Source organism: Alosa alosa, chromosome 4 (assembly GCF_017589495.1).
Source record: "Alosa alosa isolate M-15738 ecotype Scorff River chromosome 4, AALO_Geno_1.1, whole genome shotgun sequence".
Lineage (NCBI taxonomy): Eukaryota > Metazoa > Chordata > Actinopteri > Clupeiformes > Clupeidae > Alosa > Alosa alosa.
The window spans coordinates 17,706,431-17,724,823 of record NC_063192.1 but is presented as its reverse complement, the minus strand read 5'-3'; the positions used below and the strand labels follow the sequence as shown (position 1 = coordinate 17,724,823).

General features: G+C 43.4%; 1 protein-coding gene across 1 annotated transcript; it reads right to left on the bottom strand.

Annotated features, from left to right (window-relative positions):
• Window positions 1-555: 555 nt before the first annotated feature.
• lmbr1l (limb development membrane protein 1-like) lies at window positions 556-18,239 on the bottom strand. Its single transcript, XM_048242424.1, has 17 exons — window positions 17,867-18,239; window positions 11,536-11,620; window positions 10,090-10,123; window positions 9,664-9,803; window positions 8,980-9,083; window positions 8,747-8,870; window positions 8,558-8,626; window positions 8,130-8,194; window positions 7,832-7,904; window positions 7,505-7,582; window positions 7,235-7,311; window positions 7,074-7,151; window positions 6,746-6,819; window positions 6,064-6,154; window positions 5,748-5,814; window positions 4,450-4,611; window positions 556-2,830 (listed from the first exon to the last, which is right to left on the bottom strand). The coding sequence occupies exons 1-17, from the start codon at window positions 17,927-17,929 to the stop codon at window positions 2,745-2,747; spliced, it is 1,470 nt and encodes a 489-aa protein (XP_048098381.1). The 5' UTR covers window positions 17,930-18,239; the 3' UTR covers window positions 556-2,744.
• Window positions 18,240-18,393: the final 154 nt, after the last annotated feature.

The following is an 18,393-nucleotide window of genomic DNA, read 5'->3' as shown; positions in this document are numbered from 1 at the left end:
GCGTCGCTGCTGGTCACTGTTGATGGACCACAAGGCAAAATAATGGCACTGATTAAAGCAATGCCGAGTGGCCAGTCTGAAGCGGCTGGCACAGATGAATGCATGCAACACCACTCCCAACCCCTCACAGTCACACAAAGACAGGACAGCCATTAGATCAGCCAGGAGTGGCAGGAATCACTTGTTCAATCCCATGAAGTCACATCAACTCCTCAGCCCCTGCCTTGAGGAGAACACTACATTAGCAAAGCACAGAGGAGTCACTCTGTCACTCTTTTTTTTTTTTTGTATATATAATTTTTGGGGCTTTTTATGCCTTCAATCCAATTAAAGTCCGGACAGTGAAGAGTGACAGGAAGCGAGTGGGAGAGAGAGAGAGACGGGGTGTGATCCAGAAATGACCTGGGACAGACTCGAACCCAGGTCCCCGTGGCCATCTGGACCCACCCAATTATGTATGGGTGCTATTACCAGCTGCACCCCACAGCTTGATCACTCTTCAGGCTTTTTAAGATTCGTTTCTAACCTTCACAATGAAAAGTCTCACAATATGAGTAAGGGTTAAAATACATTTAATACTAATTTTCCCCATTTGAAACACTCAGTATTTATAATTTATGCATCAGAAATGTACAGTTTGACAAGGTAAATAAATTACCAATAAAAACATTTGCAGTCTGTCATCCAAACTGATAATAATCAAAACATTACTGAAATATAAGTTTGCAAGTCCACACACCATAGTGGTTCCCTGTAAAAATTCTTCTGGACTAACTCTTTAATTTTACATACACTGTCCACTTCATGCTATAGAACAGTGTTTCTCAAAGTGTGGTCCGCAAGCGATCCCAAGTGGTCCGCGAGCAGACATGGTAAAATATAATACAGATGAGTTGTTTGCAATATTGAACCAACTTGTATGTAAATCCAAACAGTTCTGCAACACTGTCTATGTAAGCTACAACACTTTAAATCTTATGAGTCCTGACACAATAAGCAAGGTGCAAAGACAACAAGCAAGGTGGTTCAGTAGACCTATTGTCTAATATAGGCTACTGCTGTTTTTTTGTTGTTTGTTTAGGTAGGTGGTCCGTGATTTTTGTTTTATTGGTTAAGTGGTCCTTGGCCTTTTCACCATTTCACTCACTATGTTTTCCAAGAACATTAAAAGTATTTGAACATGTTAAATAAGTTGGTGGAAAATATGCTGATCAAAAGTGTAACAAGTTAAACAACCACAGAAGGAGAGAATACCTTGTACACCCACTGTGCTACACACATGTAAGGATCAAAAGGCACTGTGAATATTGTGTGACAACAGACTGAGGGATGATGACAGAGGCCAGGGGACCGAGAGAAGGGCCATGTGCAGATAAGACAACTGGAAGACACTGCCCTCTGCTGATCAGAAATTAAAAGGACCACATTCTCTTCACTTGGTGTTTACAATTGGACACACACACACACACACACACACCACACACATTACTGGAACTGAGTGTAAAGTTTCATTACAAAATACATACTTTTTTACAGGCTTCACATTTTACTGGGAAAGAGGGATTAAGTCAAACATTCCCCTTTACTCAATCTAAACAAATGAATGAGTCATCTATATTTGGTTTGAAGTTGGTGAGTGAGAGTGAGGGAGTGCACACATTCACGACTTATGTGAGATGCATTAGGTACATTGGATCTATAATGGCAACATAACCACAAAGTCAATAAATCAACTTCCTGATCCAAGTCAGTAATTGTTATGTATATTATAAAAGTACTTAAACCCCTGTCCAAATACACATTTGGAAATGAATGCCACACATTCCTGTATTTCACATTTCCAATCAACTGGGCTAAAAAGGTTTTGGATTTTATGGCATACAACCTTTGCAAAATGTTTCACTAGCAAATATAATATTGCACTTCATTCACACAAGACAATGAGTAAAAAAAAAACATGTTTACAGTATTGATATTAAAACGTCACAGTTTCCTTGGTCTAAGGCAGCTGGAAAATCCAAACAACAGCAGCCATAACAACCAGATTCACTGTTTGTTGTCAAATGCTTAGATCACATTTGGACTGAAGCCTCCTCTTTGCCATGTGAGGCAAACATTACCAACCAATGCTTCAATAAAAACACAATGTCTGCCCCCCATTAATCTGATGTGCTCTTCTGTGGACACTTCCCCTCTTCATCTCCCTTTAGCAGTGCATAGCAGAGCCTGTGAATTGTAGTTTAAGATGAACTCTAAAAATAAATGATGTGTCAAAGGAAAATGTGCATTTGGGGAAAAAGGGGGGTGCACGGGTGTATTAAGGGGAGAGATGCTCCGTTCATTAAGCAGGAAGAGGAAATTACATCATCATGAGGTCGCCCTCTAAAATGGCTTGTCCCATCAGTGACGAGTGTTCTCCCAGTTGAGAGAGCCATTGCTCTTCAGTGTGCGGTCCTCCTCAGTGCATTGGTCCTGAGGCACTGGTCACTGCTGCTTCTGGTCCCTCCGAGAACATTGCTTGTCTATTTGGGACTGGTTACAATAGCACTTCACTTAAAGACAAATCAACAGCGCGGTCATGTCAAACCTGACACTGAGTTTGGGTGCACCTGGGCACTCTGTATCCAGGTGCTCCTCCAGCCAATCCCCACAGGCATCTAGCAGCTCTGTTGGACGCCAGGAGAGGCTGCGGTCAGAGCAGAGCTCCTTTAGAGTGGCGAGATCGAGAGAACGCTCCGGCCGCCTCACTGGATCCTCGAGAGCCCGCTGGCCACAAGCAGCTTGAAGGGGATGGTGGAGCGAGACACAGTCAGGGGCAGTTTGTGGAGGCCTGTGGACACACAAAAAAGGGCAACAAAAAAAAAAAAAAAAAAAAAAAAAAAAAAAAATGCAGATATCAGTTCAATCTGAGCTCCTAGTGTAATGTTAAACAAAACAAAGCCAAACAGCCAGAAGGGTTTTTTTTTTTAAAAAAAAGAGGTAAAGAGAAAGCAAGCAAATGAGCTTTGAGAACAAAAGCTGAAACAGTGGAGGGAGAGGCAGGGGCAGGCTCCTACTGAGCAGAGGAGATGCTATCTGAGCGCTGAGGAGGGCGGGGGTGTGGAAGCGTGCAAGTGAGAGCGCGTGCTGGACAATCGTATTGGGCTGCCGTGTTTGTGTTGGGCGGAGGGCTCGAGTGCATGAGCCTGAGGGTGTGTATGTGACTCTGGAGCACACACACACACAGAGGGGCCGGACGGCCCAACCCATAGGCCCCTGGGGGCTTGTACTGCCCTCCTGGCCCCATACACCTTCCTGAGAGAATTGTGCACTTTCTATCTGAGGAAGAAAGACCAGCCCATAGGGAAACACAGGCCTGTACAGGAACACCTAGAGCACACAGGCATGTCATAAATGCTGACAAATGGCAATACACCTGCTAAATTCTCAGGCATATTCAAACACACCTGTTACATGATTAGCTAATATCAACACATCATCCTTTCTTGGTGGGACACATGTAGTAATATACTGAAGCACTGACATAACTAAATGAACAGTATGTAACAATGTCACCTTTCAGCTATTTTTCTACGGACAACTAACTCTGGGGTCATCTTCACATGACCCTATACCATGTACCGGTAGGTACCATGTAGTTCTGTGGCTCAGTTCAAACCACCCTGTGAAAGAGTAAGCAAAACCTTCACAGCACTACATTACCAATCGTAACACTAAAGACACCAGTTGAACTTCAATGGCAGCTGTGCTACTGTTGATGTTTGCATGGTTTTTACATATCTTTTGTAGTTACCTTGCAACTTTTAGACCAGAACTCCTCGCTGCAGCTTTAAAGTATGAGGAGATGTGGGGAAACTCCCATTACAATGCACAACATGCTAGCACTCCTGTCCACCATCCCCTTTATGCCTCATGCCTTTACTATACAGCTTTAGCGATGCAATCGTTCATACTCACAGAGCCAGACAGACACACACAGAGACAGAGACTGACAGGGAGGCTACAAAGGGTGCGCAGCTGAAGCACTCCGTTCACCTAACGTAAAAATAGTTTTAGAAGGCTGGTCTAATTTTTTCAAACACACGTGCTGCTATCACGTCTGGTGTAGCCACACTCTTAAAAGGAATGTGTTGTCCCTATCTGGACACAGAGATGTGTTAAAAAAAGACAACGCAAGTAGTGTTGATTCAACGCAAGTTGTGCTATTTTCAACACATTTTGTGCACAAATTTAAAAAGGAAACAACACAAATTTGAGTGGTCCCTATCTGGACACAGAGATGTGTTAAAACAACGCAAGTTGCGTTGTTTCCAACACATTCGTTTTAAGAGTGCAGCTCTATTGATTATAGTGGAAGTTAATTGTTGCGGCAGATGAGAGTCACGCGAACGGAACGCTTCAGTTACGTGCCCCGGTGTAGCCTCCCCTGTGAGACTGAGAGAGACTGACCAAAGGCGCGGATGAGCTCCCGTTGCACAGCCCAGGTGAGCGTGTTCATGAGGCACGCCGAGGTGAGGCCTGCAAACAGCACATTGTACAGGAACACAATGTGAAAGTTGCCGAGCCAGTTGTAGCGTCCAAAGTCTCCCAGCAGATCGAACCTGGTGATGCCTGGGAGAGAGATGAAGTGGAGAGGTCAGGGGATAACGAATGGAACACCCTTTAGATCACAAGCTCTAAGCTGGTGGGTCACAAAATCATTCTGAATAGGTTCTGATGTTGCCCTTACTACACTTTGAATATGAAAGCCTATTATGTTTACACTTTTATGCTAAAAATATTATGAAATACTATGTATAGGCCTATGTGTATTTACTAGCCAGTATAATAAATCTGAAATAAAACAAATGTGGGTCTTGACTCAATGACCAAGGGAAACTTAAGGTCCCAAAGCCAGACTGATTTGACCCATTTCATACATGCTCTAAGAAATCAGAGGTGTGGGTTAGGAATGGTATGCCCTCTTGTGGCCATTTGTGTTCAGTGCCTCACACTAAAATGATTAAAGTAATTCGACATGATGTAATTCAGAACTTAACCCACATCCACAGAATTCACAAATAACCACAGATAAAAATGAACATCTTAAACACTTTTTAAAATGCCCCCTCTTAAGGTTAAGGTAAAAGGTGAGACTTTAAGCTCTCAGTGGGTGCAAACCGTGTATTTCTACACGCCTCTGTTCCTGAGAAATCCCAAGGTAAACAGTGGCTAGTTTTAATCAAAATTGCTGTTTTTTTCTAGAAATGGATATAACGTCTTTCATGAAATATTAAGTGTTGCCTGTAAACTTTCCGGGAAGTGATCAGCGAGACCTGGCGAGACAGCCACCTAGTGATAGACCCACGAAAATGGCCTGGTTTTGAGATGACGTGCATGAGTCACTGATTCGACCCAAAGCGGCAACTGAGTTATGATAAAATGTCCAGATAAAATATATTTCATTTCCATTCATCACAGAGTTCCCAAAATCACATATAAAAGTGTGTTAGAGTGTCTAGTTTCGTAATAAAAAAAAAAAAAGCTAAAAACGTAATATTACGCTTTTGGCACTCAAGGCATGGGAAGGAAAAACTTAATATTACGTTTTTGGCACTCAATGAGTTAAAGGTTAATGTTTAAAAGTATGAGTTGAGATTTTCATTGGGATCATACACCAGAAAAAAACACGAAAACGAAAACAAAAAAAAAAAGAAAACTAAAAAAAAAACATGTCTGAGAATCCAAAATCAAGAGGGTTAGCTTACCAAGTGTCCGGGAAAAGACAGGCAGGGCTGAGCTCAGCACCAGCAACGACACACAGTTCCCAATGATCTGAGGACAGAGGCGGAGACAGAGACACAGTCAGACCCTGAACTAAAATGTAGCTTACAGGTTTAGAGGATGTTAGGGAGGGTCTGTGAGGGGTATGGGGACCTGTATACCGGTGAGGGGTATGAGGACCTGTGTACCTGTGTGGGGTATGGCGACCTGTGTAGGGTATGGGGACCTGTGTGGGGTATGGGGACCTGTGTACCTTGGTGAGGTATGGGGACCTGTGTGAGGGTATGGGGACCTGTGTACCTGTGTGAGGGTGGTGTCCTGAGCACGAGGCAGCAGACCTGAGAACAGCGGGGAGCTGTAGAAGCCCACCACGGATGACACCATCAGATAACTGACACACGGCAGGTCAAGGACAAAAGCAATAACCAACCGCAACCTACAAAGCTTCAGCACACAGACTTCAAATGCGGTAACAATTGACGAGTTCTAACTGCAAAAAAACTAGATACTAATAAATCATTCAAAGAACTTATGCTGGCAAGAGAAGGATGGACTCTTACAACCACTTCAAATACTGATGGCCCCCCATGTGATGAGAAAACAAAGTTGTGTTATGCAAAACAACAGAAGCGTGGAAGATCAGCATCATCAAACAGAGGTGGAGAGTAAACTGCAGGTGGGTGGTGTTTCCAGTACCAACAGTGACTACATGTTACAGAGACCATGCGAGTTGGAGACAGAGGGAGAGCACACAGTGCATATGCCTACCATAGGTAAAGAATAAAGGATAACACATTATGCTACTAGTGTTGTCAAAAATGCATGCCTGTGTAATTGTTGTGAATCATTTGCTAACTTTAATGCGTTAAAATAAATGAAAGCGGCAAGTCAACAAATCAGTGAGCCGTATGTGATTTGCAGCAGTATCTGTGACTAGTAAGGCTGTGTAGTCTGAACGAGGCTTTTTCAGGGGTAAGGATACAGAATGAGCACCACTTCCACGGCTGCTCCCAGGGAGCCGAATATGGAGAACGAGGCCATGCCCAGCCGCGGGTCCTTGAGAGAACATGAGGAACATGAGGCATGTCAATACAATGGATCTTACATTCAAGAACCAAGACAGTTAGTTACATAGAGTTTGCCCTGAGTTTGCCTGCCCAACCCGATTTCGTTTCACGGTCTCTTTTTGCATAGTTTGGTTGGGTCGGCAGCTGAAGTGACGTGAATCAGTTTGCATGGGTGGGCTGAGTGGGTAGGCCCATTGAGTGTGAGCACGTCATAGCTGCAGTTACACAACTGGGGCAGCTCACCTCCATTCCTCTGGGCATGGCCGTCTCGTAGAACAGCAGCTCCAAGATGTGGAAGCACACCATCAGCACACACACAACCTGAGGAGACAAGCAAACATTACTATGCTTTCTGCAGTGCTGAAACACACACACACACACACACACACACACACACACCTTACCGTTAGAGCCAGCAGCAGGAGCATGGCCAGTGGGTAGCCCAAGTTACGTTGCCATGGGGATGCCCTCCTCCGCATTTCTGCGAAAGGATAAAAGTAATGATGAAATAGTAGGGAACTGAGTTCTACTCACTGTGTGCATATGTGTGTATGATATATATATATATATATATATATATATATATATATATATATATATATATATATATATATATATATATATATATATATATATATATATATGTGCGTGTATGGGGGTGGAGGATGACTTGCCTAAAGCAATGCGTTTGGCCTGCACACTTAGAAACTGCGTCTTCACTGACTCCATATTAATCCAGCATGAGGCATTGTCTGAAAATGCAATTCAATTAAAATAAAAAAATAAAAACAGCATGAGTGAAGATAAAGCAGCTGCTAAATAAATTAATGTAGATGTATGTGAGAGCCCATCACAACAATGGGGGGGGGGTCAGCAGCGATGCAACTCTAAAATGAGGGACAGCACAGGCACAGTGCTCCGCTGTCATTTAGCTCTTACTTATCCAGCGCCCACCCCACCGGAGTGGACCCCTCCACCCACTCCACCACAGCCCCACTCACTCTTCAGCTTCCTGTGGAGAGAGGCCTCCTCCAGCACTGCACAGTTCATCGTCTCCTCCACATTCTCCAGCAGCTGCACACACACACACACACACACACACAGAGAAAGATCCAGTCATCCTCTGATGAGCCACCCACACAGACCCCCCAACTCTAGCACAGCTGAGACAAGCATCAGGGGGAAGGAATCACTGGCCTCCCCAGAGAGAATGCTCTCCTGCAGGCTTGGAGGGGGACAGAGGGTCAGCCAGTCTGGGGGGAGGGGGTGCTGTTTGGGAGGCGTGACGCATGGACTCACCCGAGGTTTGACCAGCAGGCTGCCAGTGATGCTGAACATCCGAGACAGGCCAAAGGGAGTGCACACTACACAGAGAACACACAGCTGTCAGTACACTGCAATTGGGAACAATTCGACTTCCTTGTTGTTGTTGTAGTATTTAATGTGAACATGTGTGGTAGCGTAGTGGATAAGGAGCCGGGCTAGCATACAGTAGCCTGAAAAGTTGGGTTCAATTCCCGGCTTACAGTAAGGCCTTTGTAATATAATTGACATGTTAGTTGTTTTGGATAAAAGCGTCTGCTAAGTGAATAAATGTAAATGTAACAATTATGCTCTAAATGGCAAAAGGAATACAAGCATGGAATCTACTCCAACATGTAGGAGAAAAGCACCACACTTCAAATAGCAGTCATCCTTAAAAAGGAGGACACTGGATGTGTACTTACGTAAGAGTAGCAGCACTCCAAAAAGTGAAATGCCTGAGTACAGGTAGGGCAGGTAGTATTCCCACAGGTCTAAGAAAAACACACATCAGCCCCATTTAAATGAACATACTGGATATAAACAAAAATAGGACTTTCTGCTGGTGAAAGTCCTATTTTTAGTGAAGTGGTGTTAGACTGATGGGGACTCACCGTAGAGGCTCTTCCTGGCTGTGTGGTGGTGCAGCAGGGCCGACGCCACCCACACCATGCCCAGTACCAGCAGGCTCAGGAGCAGCAGCATGACCGCGGTCTCATACACACGGGACATCACGCCCTATCACACACACACACACAAAGCATGCATTAGAGATGCCCAATGTTTTAGACAGCAGAACATTACTTATCTTGTGTATTAAGTAACATTTTAGGAAACGGGAAGGTACCTTTTTAGATCCTGCAAAGCCCTCCGACTCGAGGAAGAAGTAGGCAAAGGGCATGAGGAAAACCAGAGAGAGGTTGGAGAAGAGGAAGACCAGGTTCCACAGGCCTGATAAGGGACAAATACCACTTTCATGAATACCACTCTATTTTTAGAGAAAATACCACTGGCATGACTATCGACTGGAAAGTTTAAGCTTATAATTCTGGATTTACTTGAAGATATCATTTTTAACCACTAGGAGGTGCATGTGTCTCCAACATCTTTATCCTATTAACACCTCACAAAACAACAAGTTTCGGAAGGTGGTCAGTGTGAACTAGGGGTAGATGGGAGGTGTTTTCGGAAGTATTAAGAAAAGCCAGGGAAATGTTTTAGAAAAACAAAAAGGCTGCTTTGCTGTGGCTGAACCTAAACTCTGGAGCCCTCCAGCAGCTTACCCCAACTGTGTAGAAGCTGGAGAAGACACGTTAAAAACCTTACAAGTCTGCAGGCCTGACCCTTTACACACAAGATCTGAATCCTACTCTAAATAGCAAGGTGCCCAAAAGCAGACATTTTGCCACCAGCCCTACAAAGCAATGCCCACACAACACACTGACCATTCTTCTCTCTTGGCCATCTGTGATGACCTTAAAAAAGGGAAATGTGTTTGTTGGCGTGTCTCCGCACGTGCGCAGGCGGTTACCGTGGATGAGGGAGCCGTTGAGCCACTGCATGTAGTAGCTGTGGGGGAAGGTGAGCAGCACCTCGTTGGACAGGATGGAGATGGGGAGCAGGAGCACGGCACACACCGCCACAGAGAGGGTGAACGTACACAGCCACAACCTGAGAGAGAGACAGAGAAAGAGAGACAGAGAGAAAGAGAGAGAAAAAGAAAAGGATTGAAAGATTATGATAAGGGTGTGGACTGTGTGGGGTGGTACATTGGAACAGTGAATAACATTGACATTGGCACCAAACACAGCAGAATGACAGGCTGGAGGGGTAAAGGCCACAGAGGGTTTGATATAAATATAATTAATCCATAAATGATAGACTAAGCATCTCCTTTTGATCATGCAAACTTTAAATCTAACTCAAAAGATTCAAAGGAAAAAAGGTCTGCACTTACGCAATCTTGTTGACTGTGGCATCCTCAATGTCATCTAGGAGGAAAAAGTTGAAGAAGAAACGTTTAGGAGCTTAAAGGCCACTGGAACACATTCACAAACATACACCGTAAAATATTTGCCTTTGGTCAAAACACACCACCAAAACATTTCAAACATGCTGCGTGAGCACACTCCAGAACATGACGACATGAGGAGAAAGTCTGAGACGATGATATGTTATCTGGCTAAGCTGCACCCGATGGGAGCAACAGGAATAAGACTAATCTTTAGATAACGCAGAGACATAATGATGGCGCATGATGGCACAAAGGAGCTGATGGCCCAAATAGTACAGATATGAACAGAACAGTAAAAAGGTTGGGAACACCTTGTTCTAATGCAGTTAAGTAGGTGGTGTATTGATAAGACTACATGAAAACTAGGTCTTTCGAGGGTTTTCTCAAATGTGGCACAATAACAAAGACTTGTCTAGTTTAACAAACTGGGTGAGCTAAAATGACAGCTGGTACCCTCCAGCATGAATAGGAACACAAGTGTGTGAGTGTGGCGCAAGAGTTTGGAGAGTATTATCCTGCACATTTCCCTCCCAAAAAACCAATAAGCATGCTGGCTAAACTCCTGCTGAACCACAGCTCCACGGCCTGCCCTGCAGCCGGAGAATAGCACACACACACACACACACACACACACACATCTGTCTCCAATATGCTGCAAGATGACGATAGGCTTTACCAATGTGGAGGTCCATTGTCACGCCATGGCATGTTTTTCAGTCACTGCAGAACTGAGAGCAGTTCGACTCGATTCTGGACTGAACAATAATACCTTGAAGCACAATGGTACAGAACGTGGCGTTTTGTACAGGTGATCTATTTACAAAACTGCAGACCTGTAGAACACTGCTAGAGGGCAATGGGGTTGTGTGGAGGTGGGTGTAGGGGGTTGCGACAAAATGAGGTCTTTGAGGTTCGGTGCATGTTTGTAGTAGGGGCCTCGGGGCTACGCTGTGTCTGGAGGGGTATGTTTATCAGGGCAGGAACATTCCTCAAAGACTCTCCACCAGGCAAGTGGACAGGAGAGCAGGAGACGTTGCATAACTCTGCTCCTTGAGTTATTTGGGGCCCCGGTGTGGCCACAGAGCACCCCCTGTTTGTTGCGTTTGGGCATCAGAGTGTGGAGTAAGGACACAGGGTAACCTATATAAGCATGTTCCTCAGAGCAGAAAGAGCTGGAGCATATTCAGTGTGCGCAGAGGAGGCTGTGCTCGGACAAGGTTACGCAACGCAGCTCCACTCAAAGCAGAAGGGAGCAGGAGAAATCCATCTGGACCGAGCATTCCTCCTTTTAGCAAAGCTTTTGAGGAGGATGTTTTGATGTGGGAGTGCTTGGATAGAGAATAAAATCTAAACGAAATTCATCATTGCCTCAAGGTTGTTGGTACTCACCAGTGACAAACTCTGCATTTTTCTTGAAGTGGGTGAGAATAAGGTAGGACACGATGTAAAGGGAGCTGAAGAGAATGACACAGATCTGTGGGAGAGACAGGGGGGAAAAGAGACATGAAAACACCCACTGCAGCTCTCTGAAATCACTTTTTCCTCTGAGTACAATTAGGGCTAAAGGAGGGTCTGGTAGAACGTGCCTTACTGAATACTAGGGGTGTAAAGGTACACGTATTCGTACCGAACCGCTTAGGCACAGGACGTTAGGTTCAATACAGAGGTGTACCGAATGTACAGAATGCAGTCCATCACAGTAATCAACAGTAGGCTTTTTTTGCTTGTGGACCATGTTTCAAATTCGAGTTCCCAGACAAATATATTTAGTGGAAAACCATGTCAATTTAGCTAATTAACATAAAAAAACATGACTTTCAAAATACTCTTCACGTTGCGCATCAGAAATACTCAGTGAATTTTAGGTTAGCTGTACCTACAGACTTACTGTACCAAAAATTAACTGAACCGTGACTTAAAATCCGAGGTACAGGTGGTTTGTGTACCATTACACCATTATAAAATACCTTGCATACCAGGTTAGCAAATACAACTCTCTATGCCCTAGTTGACAAGACATAGCATGCATAGATTTGTGCAACGCAAAATCATATACCGGTAAGTGGAATGGACAATCGTGTTCATAAACAAACAGAACATCTGGAGTGGGCCTGAGCTTCGAGACAACATGGTCATGGACAACCAGTGAGTGGGGCAGTGACTTATCAGGCTGTGTGTATTTAGAGTTCCTCTGGTTATGTGACGGCATGAATGGCAATCCTCCACCTGACACTAGCGCACAGCTGCTTATCTGCATTTACAGCAGTATGACATAAGAGCCGCTTATCACGCCCTACTGATGTGCATGGTTGTGTTTAATGTACAGACTGGAGAGGCCAAGGGATAAGTGTACATTGTGTGTGTGTGTGTGTGTGTGTGTGTGTGTTTACAGACACATGTGCAAACAACATATGTAAGTGGGACAGAACAGGTCAATCGACACAGTGAGAAGGAGCCAAAGTAATCCAATAGAGTGAGTAAAGAATAAAAGACAGGACAGAACCTACAATGGAGGTGACATATTACAAAATGGTTGTGAAATTAGGTTGGGTAGTCACTCCCATGTACTATAGTGAGCTGATGGTCTTTAAATGAATACAGTTCTCAACCCTCTACAGAGATGGACCAGACAGATGGAGTCCAAAGATTATCGGTTTATCCCAAATGAGACAGGGAAAGGGGGTGAAAGTTATGGACAAGGATTAAAGCGATGACTGAATTGACAATTAGTACAGCACACAGTACCATGTAATCATGCCACAAAAAACCCTTAAAACCTAAAATAGACAGCCACCAACATCCACTGTAGATGTGTTTTTCAGAAGTCAGATACTTTTGAAACTTTTTAAAAATATCAAGTAATTAATCTTTTTTTTTTTAACAAATGTTTTTTTTTTTTTTTTGCTTAACGTTAACCTAGGGAAAAAAAAAAAAAAAAAGTAGAAAAATAGAAGCACTTTGCTGACAATGCAGTATCCCTCTTACCAGTCTGAGCACACGGCAGGAAGTGAAGAAATGCACTGAAAGATGTTCAGTGAAAATCACTAGGATCTCCAGGCAGCAGGATGATGTGGAAATGACCCATATGTATGCACAACCATGACCTCTACTCTAAAGTCCCACTGTCTCTTTTGAGGAAGCCAAAGTCTTTCAGTTTGAAACCTTCACATGTATCTCATGCGAGTCTCTATTTAAGAACTGCTGAAAGACATAGGCCTTAGTTTTCCAGTGCACCACATGCAACACAAAACAAATTGGCTTCCCATCGAAGGAAGAGGTGATGTCCCATGCATCCTCTTGGACTTCAGAGGAACAGAGGGGGAAAGGAAATAAGGGGGAGGTGTCGGCAGGATGCAGACATTTCACTTCTAATAACACAATAGTTGTGAAAAACCACCCATGGGTAGAACAGCCCTGACACAAACAAGAACGCAGAGAGAGCCCAGCCTCACTCTCCCCCAGCGGTCCTGGAGGCAAGGCGTCAATGTTCCACAACAGCTCAATCAGCTGCAACCCAATCCCACTGTAAGGACATCTGTACTCTAGGCATTGGGTATCACAACAACCATTGTTTAATGCTCTTGATGCCAACGCTTGCTGCCTTAGTTGTACTCGACTGCTACATGCCTCTAAACGCAAACATGAAGCTGAAGTCCACACTAAACACAGTACCAGCCCACACACACACACACACACACCCTTAATCCTATTACTCATGTCTAAAGGAAGACCATTCATTTAATAAAGAATAGCAGTGTGAGAACAAATGGGAAGGGAGGGCACAAAGTTGAGTGGGAGCTGGGATCAAACATAAGGGTCTCTTTACATCCGACAGAGACACTGCCTTTGTCTGACCCACTTATGGCCGCCCCACAATTACATTTTGGTGGACAAACAAAAGGGGCTGCCACATGCAATCTAGTGGTACAGACAGCCAGATGGACCCATGTTTAAACGGCAAAAGAACTGGATTGAAAATGGCCAGTACCTTGATATACAGACCTTATAGATACCAGGGGTAATGGACAAGGGCATCATCAACCGTTGTTTATTCAGGGGAAAATTGACTGAGCATTAAGCCCTTTTAAAGCAAAGCCCTGACTTTACAAACAAAGAGAAACAAACAAAAACAATGATGTGCTGATAATAGCTTGAATTGATCTAGGGTTCCTCAAAAGAGGAAGCAAACAAAGTAGTGTCTGACTTAAATACATGACACCAACAATGCAGACCATTTGAGGCCATCTCTCTGCCTGGTTATGTGGGAGAAATACCTTGTTGCATTCCATAACTTCATGCAGTAAAAACCTATACTTCCAACAATGCAAGACCAAAATACAGACTACTTCAATAAGTGTTAGGCGATCAACACCCCCCCCCGCCCGCTCCCAAGGGACTGAGTTTTTCCGTCATTAACAAAAGAATGGAGTTTAGCAGTTAGGTCACATGGGGCCACCATGCTATTTGACATTATAAGGGGGATCAGCTGTGATACACCCACGTGCTGGGGCAGATTAACTAAAAGGTGGCAAATGGGCACTGCCAACCAGATGAAGTCTGCAAGTCTCCAAGAAGTTTAAACATTCTTTATGCGTGTGCTTGTTCAAGTTCTCAGCTTTTCATTACTGAGAAACTTTTAACAACCATCTTGGTGGGGAATGTTTGGTAGCACTGTGACACTATGTGCTATAATGCACATTTATGGCCTCCTTACATCAAACAACTTTGACAAGATTTGGGAAAGATTCTCGAAAGATAGTCTTTTGAGTAAAGCTTGAATGGGGGCATTAGTTAAAATACTACAATCTTTCAAGAATCTTTCCCAAATCTTGTCAAAGTTGTTTGGTGTTAGGTGGCTATTAGAGTTTGGGTTGAATTACACAATCCTTTGCTACACACAGAACGATAGCTACAGGAGAAAATGGCTAAATTCAATACAAGAAAGACATTCCTGCCTACTTACAGCCTGTGTGCTCCACTTGAAGCATTCTCATAGGTTACATACTCGTACAAATAGTCGTCTCCCAGAAGTTCAGGCAAGTATTTGTTTAGCAATGAAATTAGAGAGGGGTTCTCCTGCACTGATAACATGGGTGTTTTGGACACAGGAGGCTTGTGAAACTTAAGTGTTAATCAGTGTTTTCGTGTTAATCAATCATCTTCGTAAGTCGGTATATGGTTAAATGACTCATTACGGGGCGAATAAAGGCTCTCTCGCCCGCCCCTACTGCCTGTAGAAAGAATACCCCACTTGCAAGTTCGGTGTATCCTACCCGCCGACCGAAGCAGGATCAGTTTACAGCACAGAGGCAGGCTAACGAAACGCTAGAGATTGTTGCAAACGTGTGTATAATGGCAGAGCTGGCGAAGAAGCAGCGAAAACCCTTGATGGAAGACGCAAAGAGAAGGAAAAGAGCTTCAGACCTAGCGAGGGGGAGTTTTGTAGAGAAAAAGCATCAGGCTTGCCTGGTGTCCCTTTAAGTACAGATACACTCAGACATATTTGAATTAGCTGAGGGTTACTGACAACTGAGTGCCATCTGTGGTTCCTCGGGATAAACAAGGCTCATCTTCAAGACAGAATAATTAGAGAAACAGCCTGGTATTGAGGTCAATGATGGGCTAAACCCAAGACTGGGAGTGTTACATTAACAAATGGGGTTGATTACAAATGAAGCCGTTTTAAAGTCACTCAGCTGGTCCCAATTATCTAGACATGGCAGTTAATGGAAAAGTTAATTAAGGTATTGGCGTTTGCATAAAATGGAAAAGAACACCAATCAATAAGATGAAAATAAAGTCGAAACGGGATACAAAAAAAAAAACACTTTCAGAATATCTGAGCACATTTGAGTAAGTAAGAGCTGACATTAGATTGAGCAGGGGTGAAATACACCTGTCAAAACAGTAACAGTTGCAGGTCAATACATTTGATTGGAAAGTGAAGGAGACAGTACTTTTCTGGCTGCTGAACACTTCCCTTAACCAGCAACAGCCTGAGACTGCAGGACTTCTAAAACAATGAGCTGCCATTTCATCTTCTGACCCAACTGAGGCATAATCCTCAAATTAATTTTGTCTTTATTCTTGACACAGCAAACTATACAGTATATTTAAAACTCCACATTGATTAGTCATGTGTTTATGCTACAGAATCCAGTTATAACCTTTCAAACCGTTGTAAAGGACTCAAAATGGCGCTTTATTCCTGAGCTAAAAAGCCTAGCAAGAGCTAGAGTTAGGGAAAATTGGCAAGAATTGTAACAATTTATTTAATCATAATTCATGGGTCAGCTCCTTACTAGCGACTACAGGATATCAGGACTTGTGGTTCAGACCCTGACTGTTAGTATTGCAGTTAAAAAGAGACAATTTGAACCTGATGACCAACAATTCATAGACTATTAAATTAATCGCCAACAATTTGGGTTATCAGTATATTGGCTTCTTAAATTTCAATATTTAAAGCTTTACTTTGCCTCTATGACAGTAAACTAACAATCTGTGGTGTGTGGCAAGGCACTTCGGGATATAATCTTGGGCTTTGGGAAAACATTTCTAACACTTTATTTCTCAAATAACTAATGAATTAATCAATAAAATAAATTAGAGGTGCATCTAATGATTGTTATTATGCAAGACACACACACACAAATCAATCACTCATATTAGAGTGAAGACAATGTGGTCTGTTGTGACAAAGGACCGTGATAATTCCACTAGGAAAAGCCTAAGAAAGTAAAGTAAAAACCTTCCTCTCATATGCTATTAGAAATTCTACAGTAGAGAATGGATCTGTATGACTACATAAAATCATAAGAAATACCATACTTCACTGTGCGGTAGCTTTGCTTATTATTAACCCAGAAAGTATAACTTTGCTGAAGGGGCACAGGACATGTCCATTTCCTAATCACATAAACAGTGTCTGTGATAACATGTAATATAAAACAGCAGCAAGGACACTGTAAGAGCAAAGGCCAGCTCCAGCTCCAGCACACCATGTAAAGCTGCTCAAGTCTGAAGTTCATACAGACTGTGCCAGGCTGGTAGTGTAAAACCTGATTACAATAGAGTCTGGAGGCATTCCGTCATTTCACCTCTGATCCAAGTTGGCATTGTGCACACATTCAAACAGGCTTACTGATTTGTAATCCACAATAATGACAAAGTGAATAGTTAAAACTGTAGGAAAGGGGGCATCCTGAGCAGGTGTTAAACCTACCATCATGAACTCAAGCATTATTTTGGAGGCCTACTGATTCACCAATGTTCTAATGGGCCCAGGTGTGGGGCCTACCCCGCCCCCTAGATGAGTTCCCAAAAAGACCCCCCAACACACACACTAGAGAGAAAGAGACTAGGCTAAAGTACAGTAGCCTACAGCTTGCCGTGTACCGTGCATACTTAGTCTATAATCATTTTAGACAACCATTCAGACTCAGATATAGGATAACCTACGACTTAAATTGGCATTACACTGCATAATTTTTTAAGCAAAATCATGTTACTGATAAAGTTTAAGTAACATAACTGGGCGTGTAGGCTATAACAAAATAGATTAGCCTACATCTTAATCAAACAATTGGTTTGCCTTCGCTGTGTTAAACTACATGCAAATTGTGTAGACGATATCTTTACGGCTGTGTGCATAGCCATAGTCCACTCACAAACAACTAACTTATTCAGCTCTTGGTCTAGTTTTGCATAGCCCACTTACCAAAGTCTCTCGCACTCGCTCGTGGAATTGTTGCTCTCTGATCGACACGTCGACTGTTTCCATTCTTTGAAAACATCTCTTAAACCATTAGACTGGTTTGAAAAAACGCCTCACAGAAAGTCATAGCAGCTTAGCCTCAAAGCATCGGCGGAGGCACATCACCACAGGAGAGATGTTATCCTATTGTCACCACGACAAAACGATATTCACTTGCATCCACGCAATAGAACCATTCCAAAATGCCCTATGAGAAATTAGTTTACCTCTCAATAGGATTGCTTAGAATGGACTTAAAACCTGTTAGTCGCAGAACTCTCACAAAGAGCTTCTTGTCTTCGCTTAACAGCTCACACGACTCTTCTGTGCGCTTTTACCCAAGTATTCTCCTTTTACATCCACAGAAGTTGAATAGGGGGTGGAGGCTAGGGCGGCTCTAAAGGTGAGGGTGCTGCCAAACTGACTGGCCAACTAGGCTACAGCAAGAAAGCCGTAGGCTACTTTCCACCGAAAATTAAAATAACGCACTC

Bases quoted from the DNA above. Each gene is read 5' to 3' on its own strand.
- lmbr1l (XM_048242424.1), bottom strand. From the start codon at position 17,929: ATGGAAACAGTCGACGTGTCGATCAGAGAGCAACAATTCCACGAGCGA. The intron at 8,871-8,979 runs GTACCTTCCCGT...TGTGTGTGATAG, and splicing joins GCTTTGCAGGATCTAAAAAG to GGCGTGATGTCCCGTGTGTA. The intron at 8,195-8,557 runs GTAAGTACACAT...TTCTCTGTGTAG, and splicing joins TGGAGTGCTGCTACTCTTAC to TGTGCACTCCCTTTGGCCTG.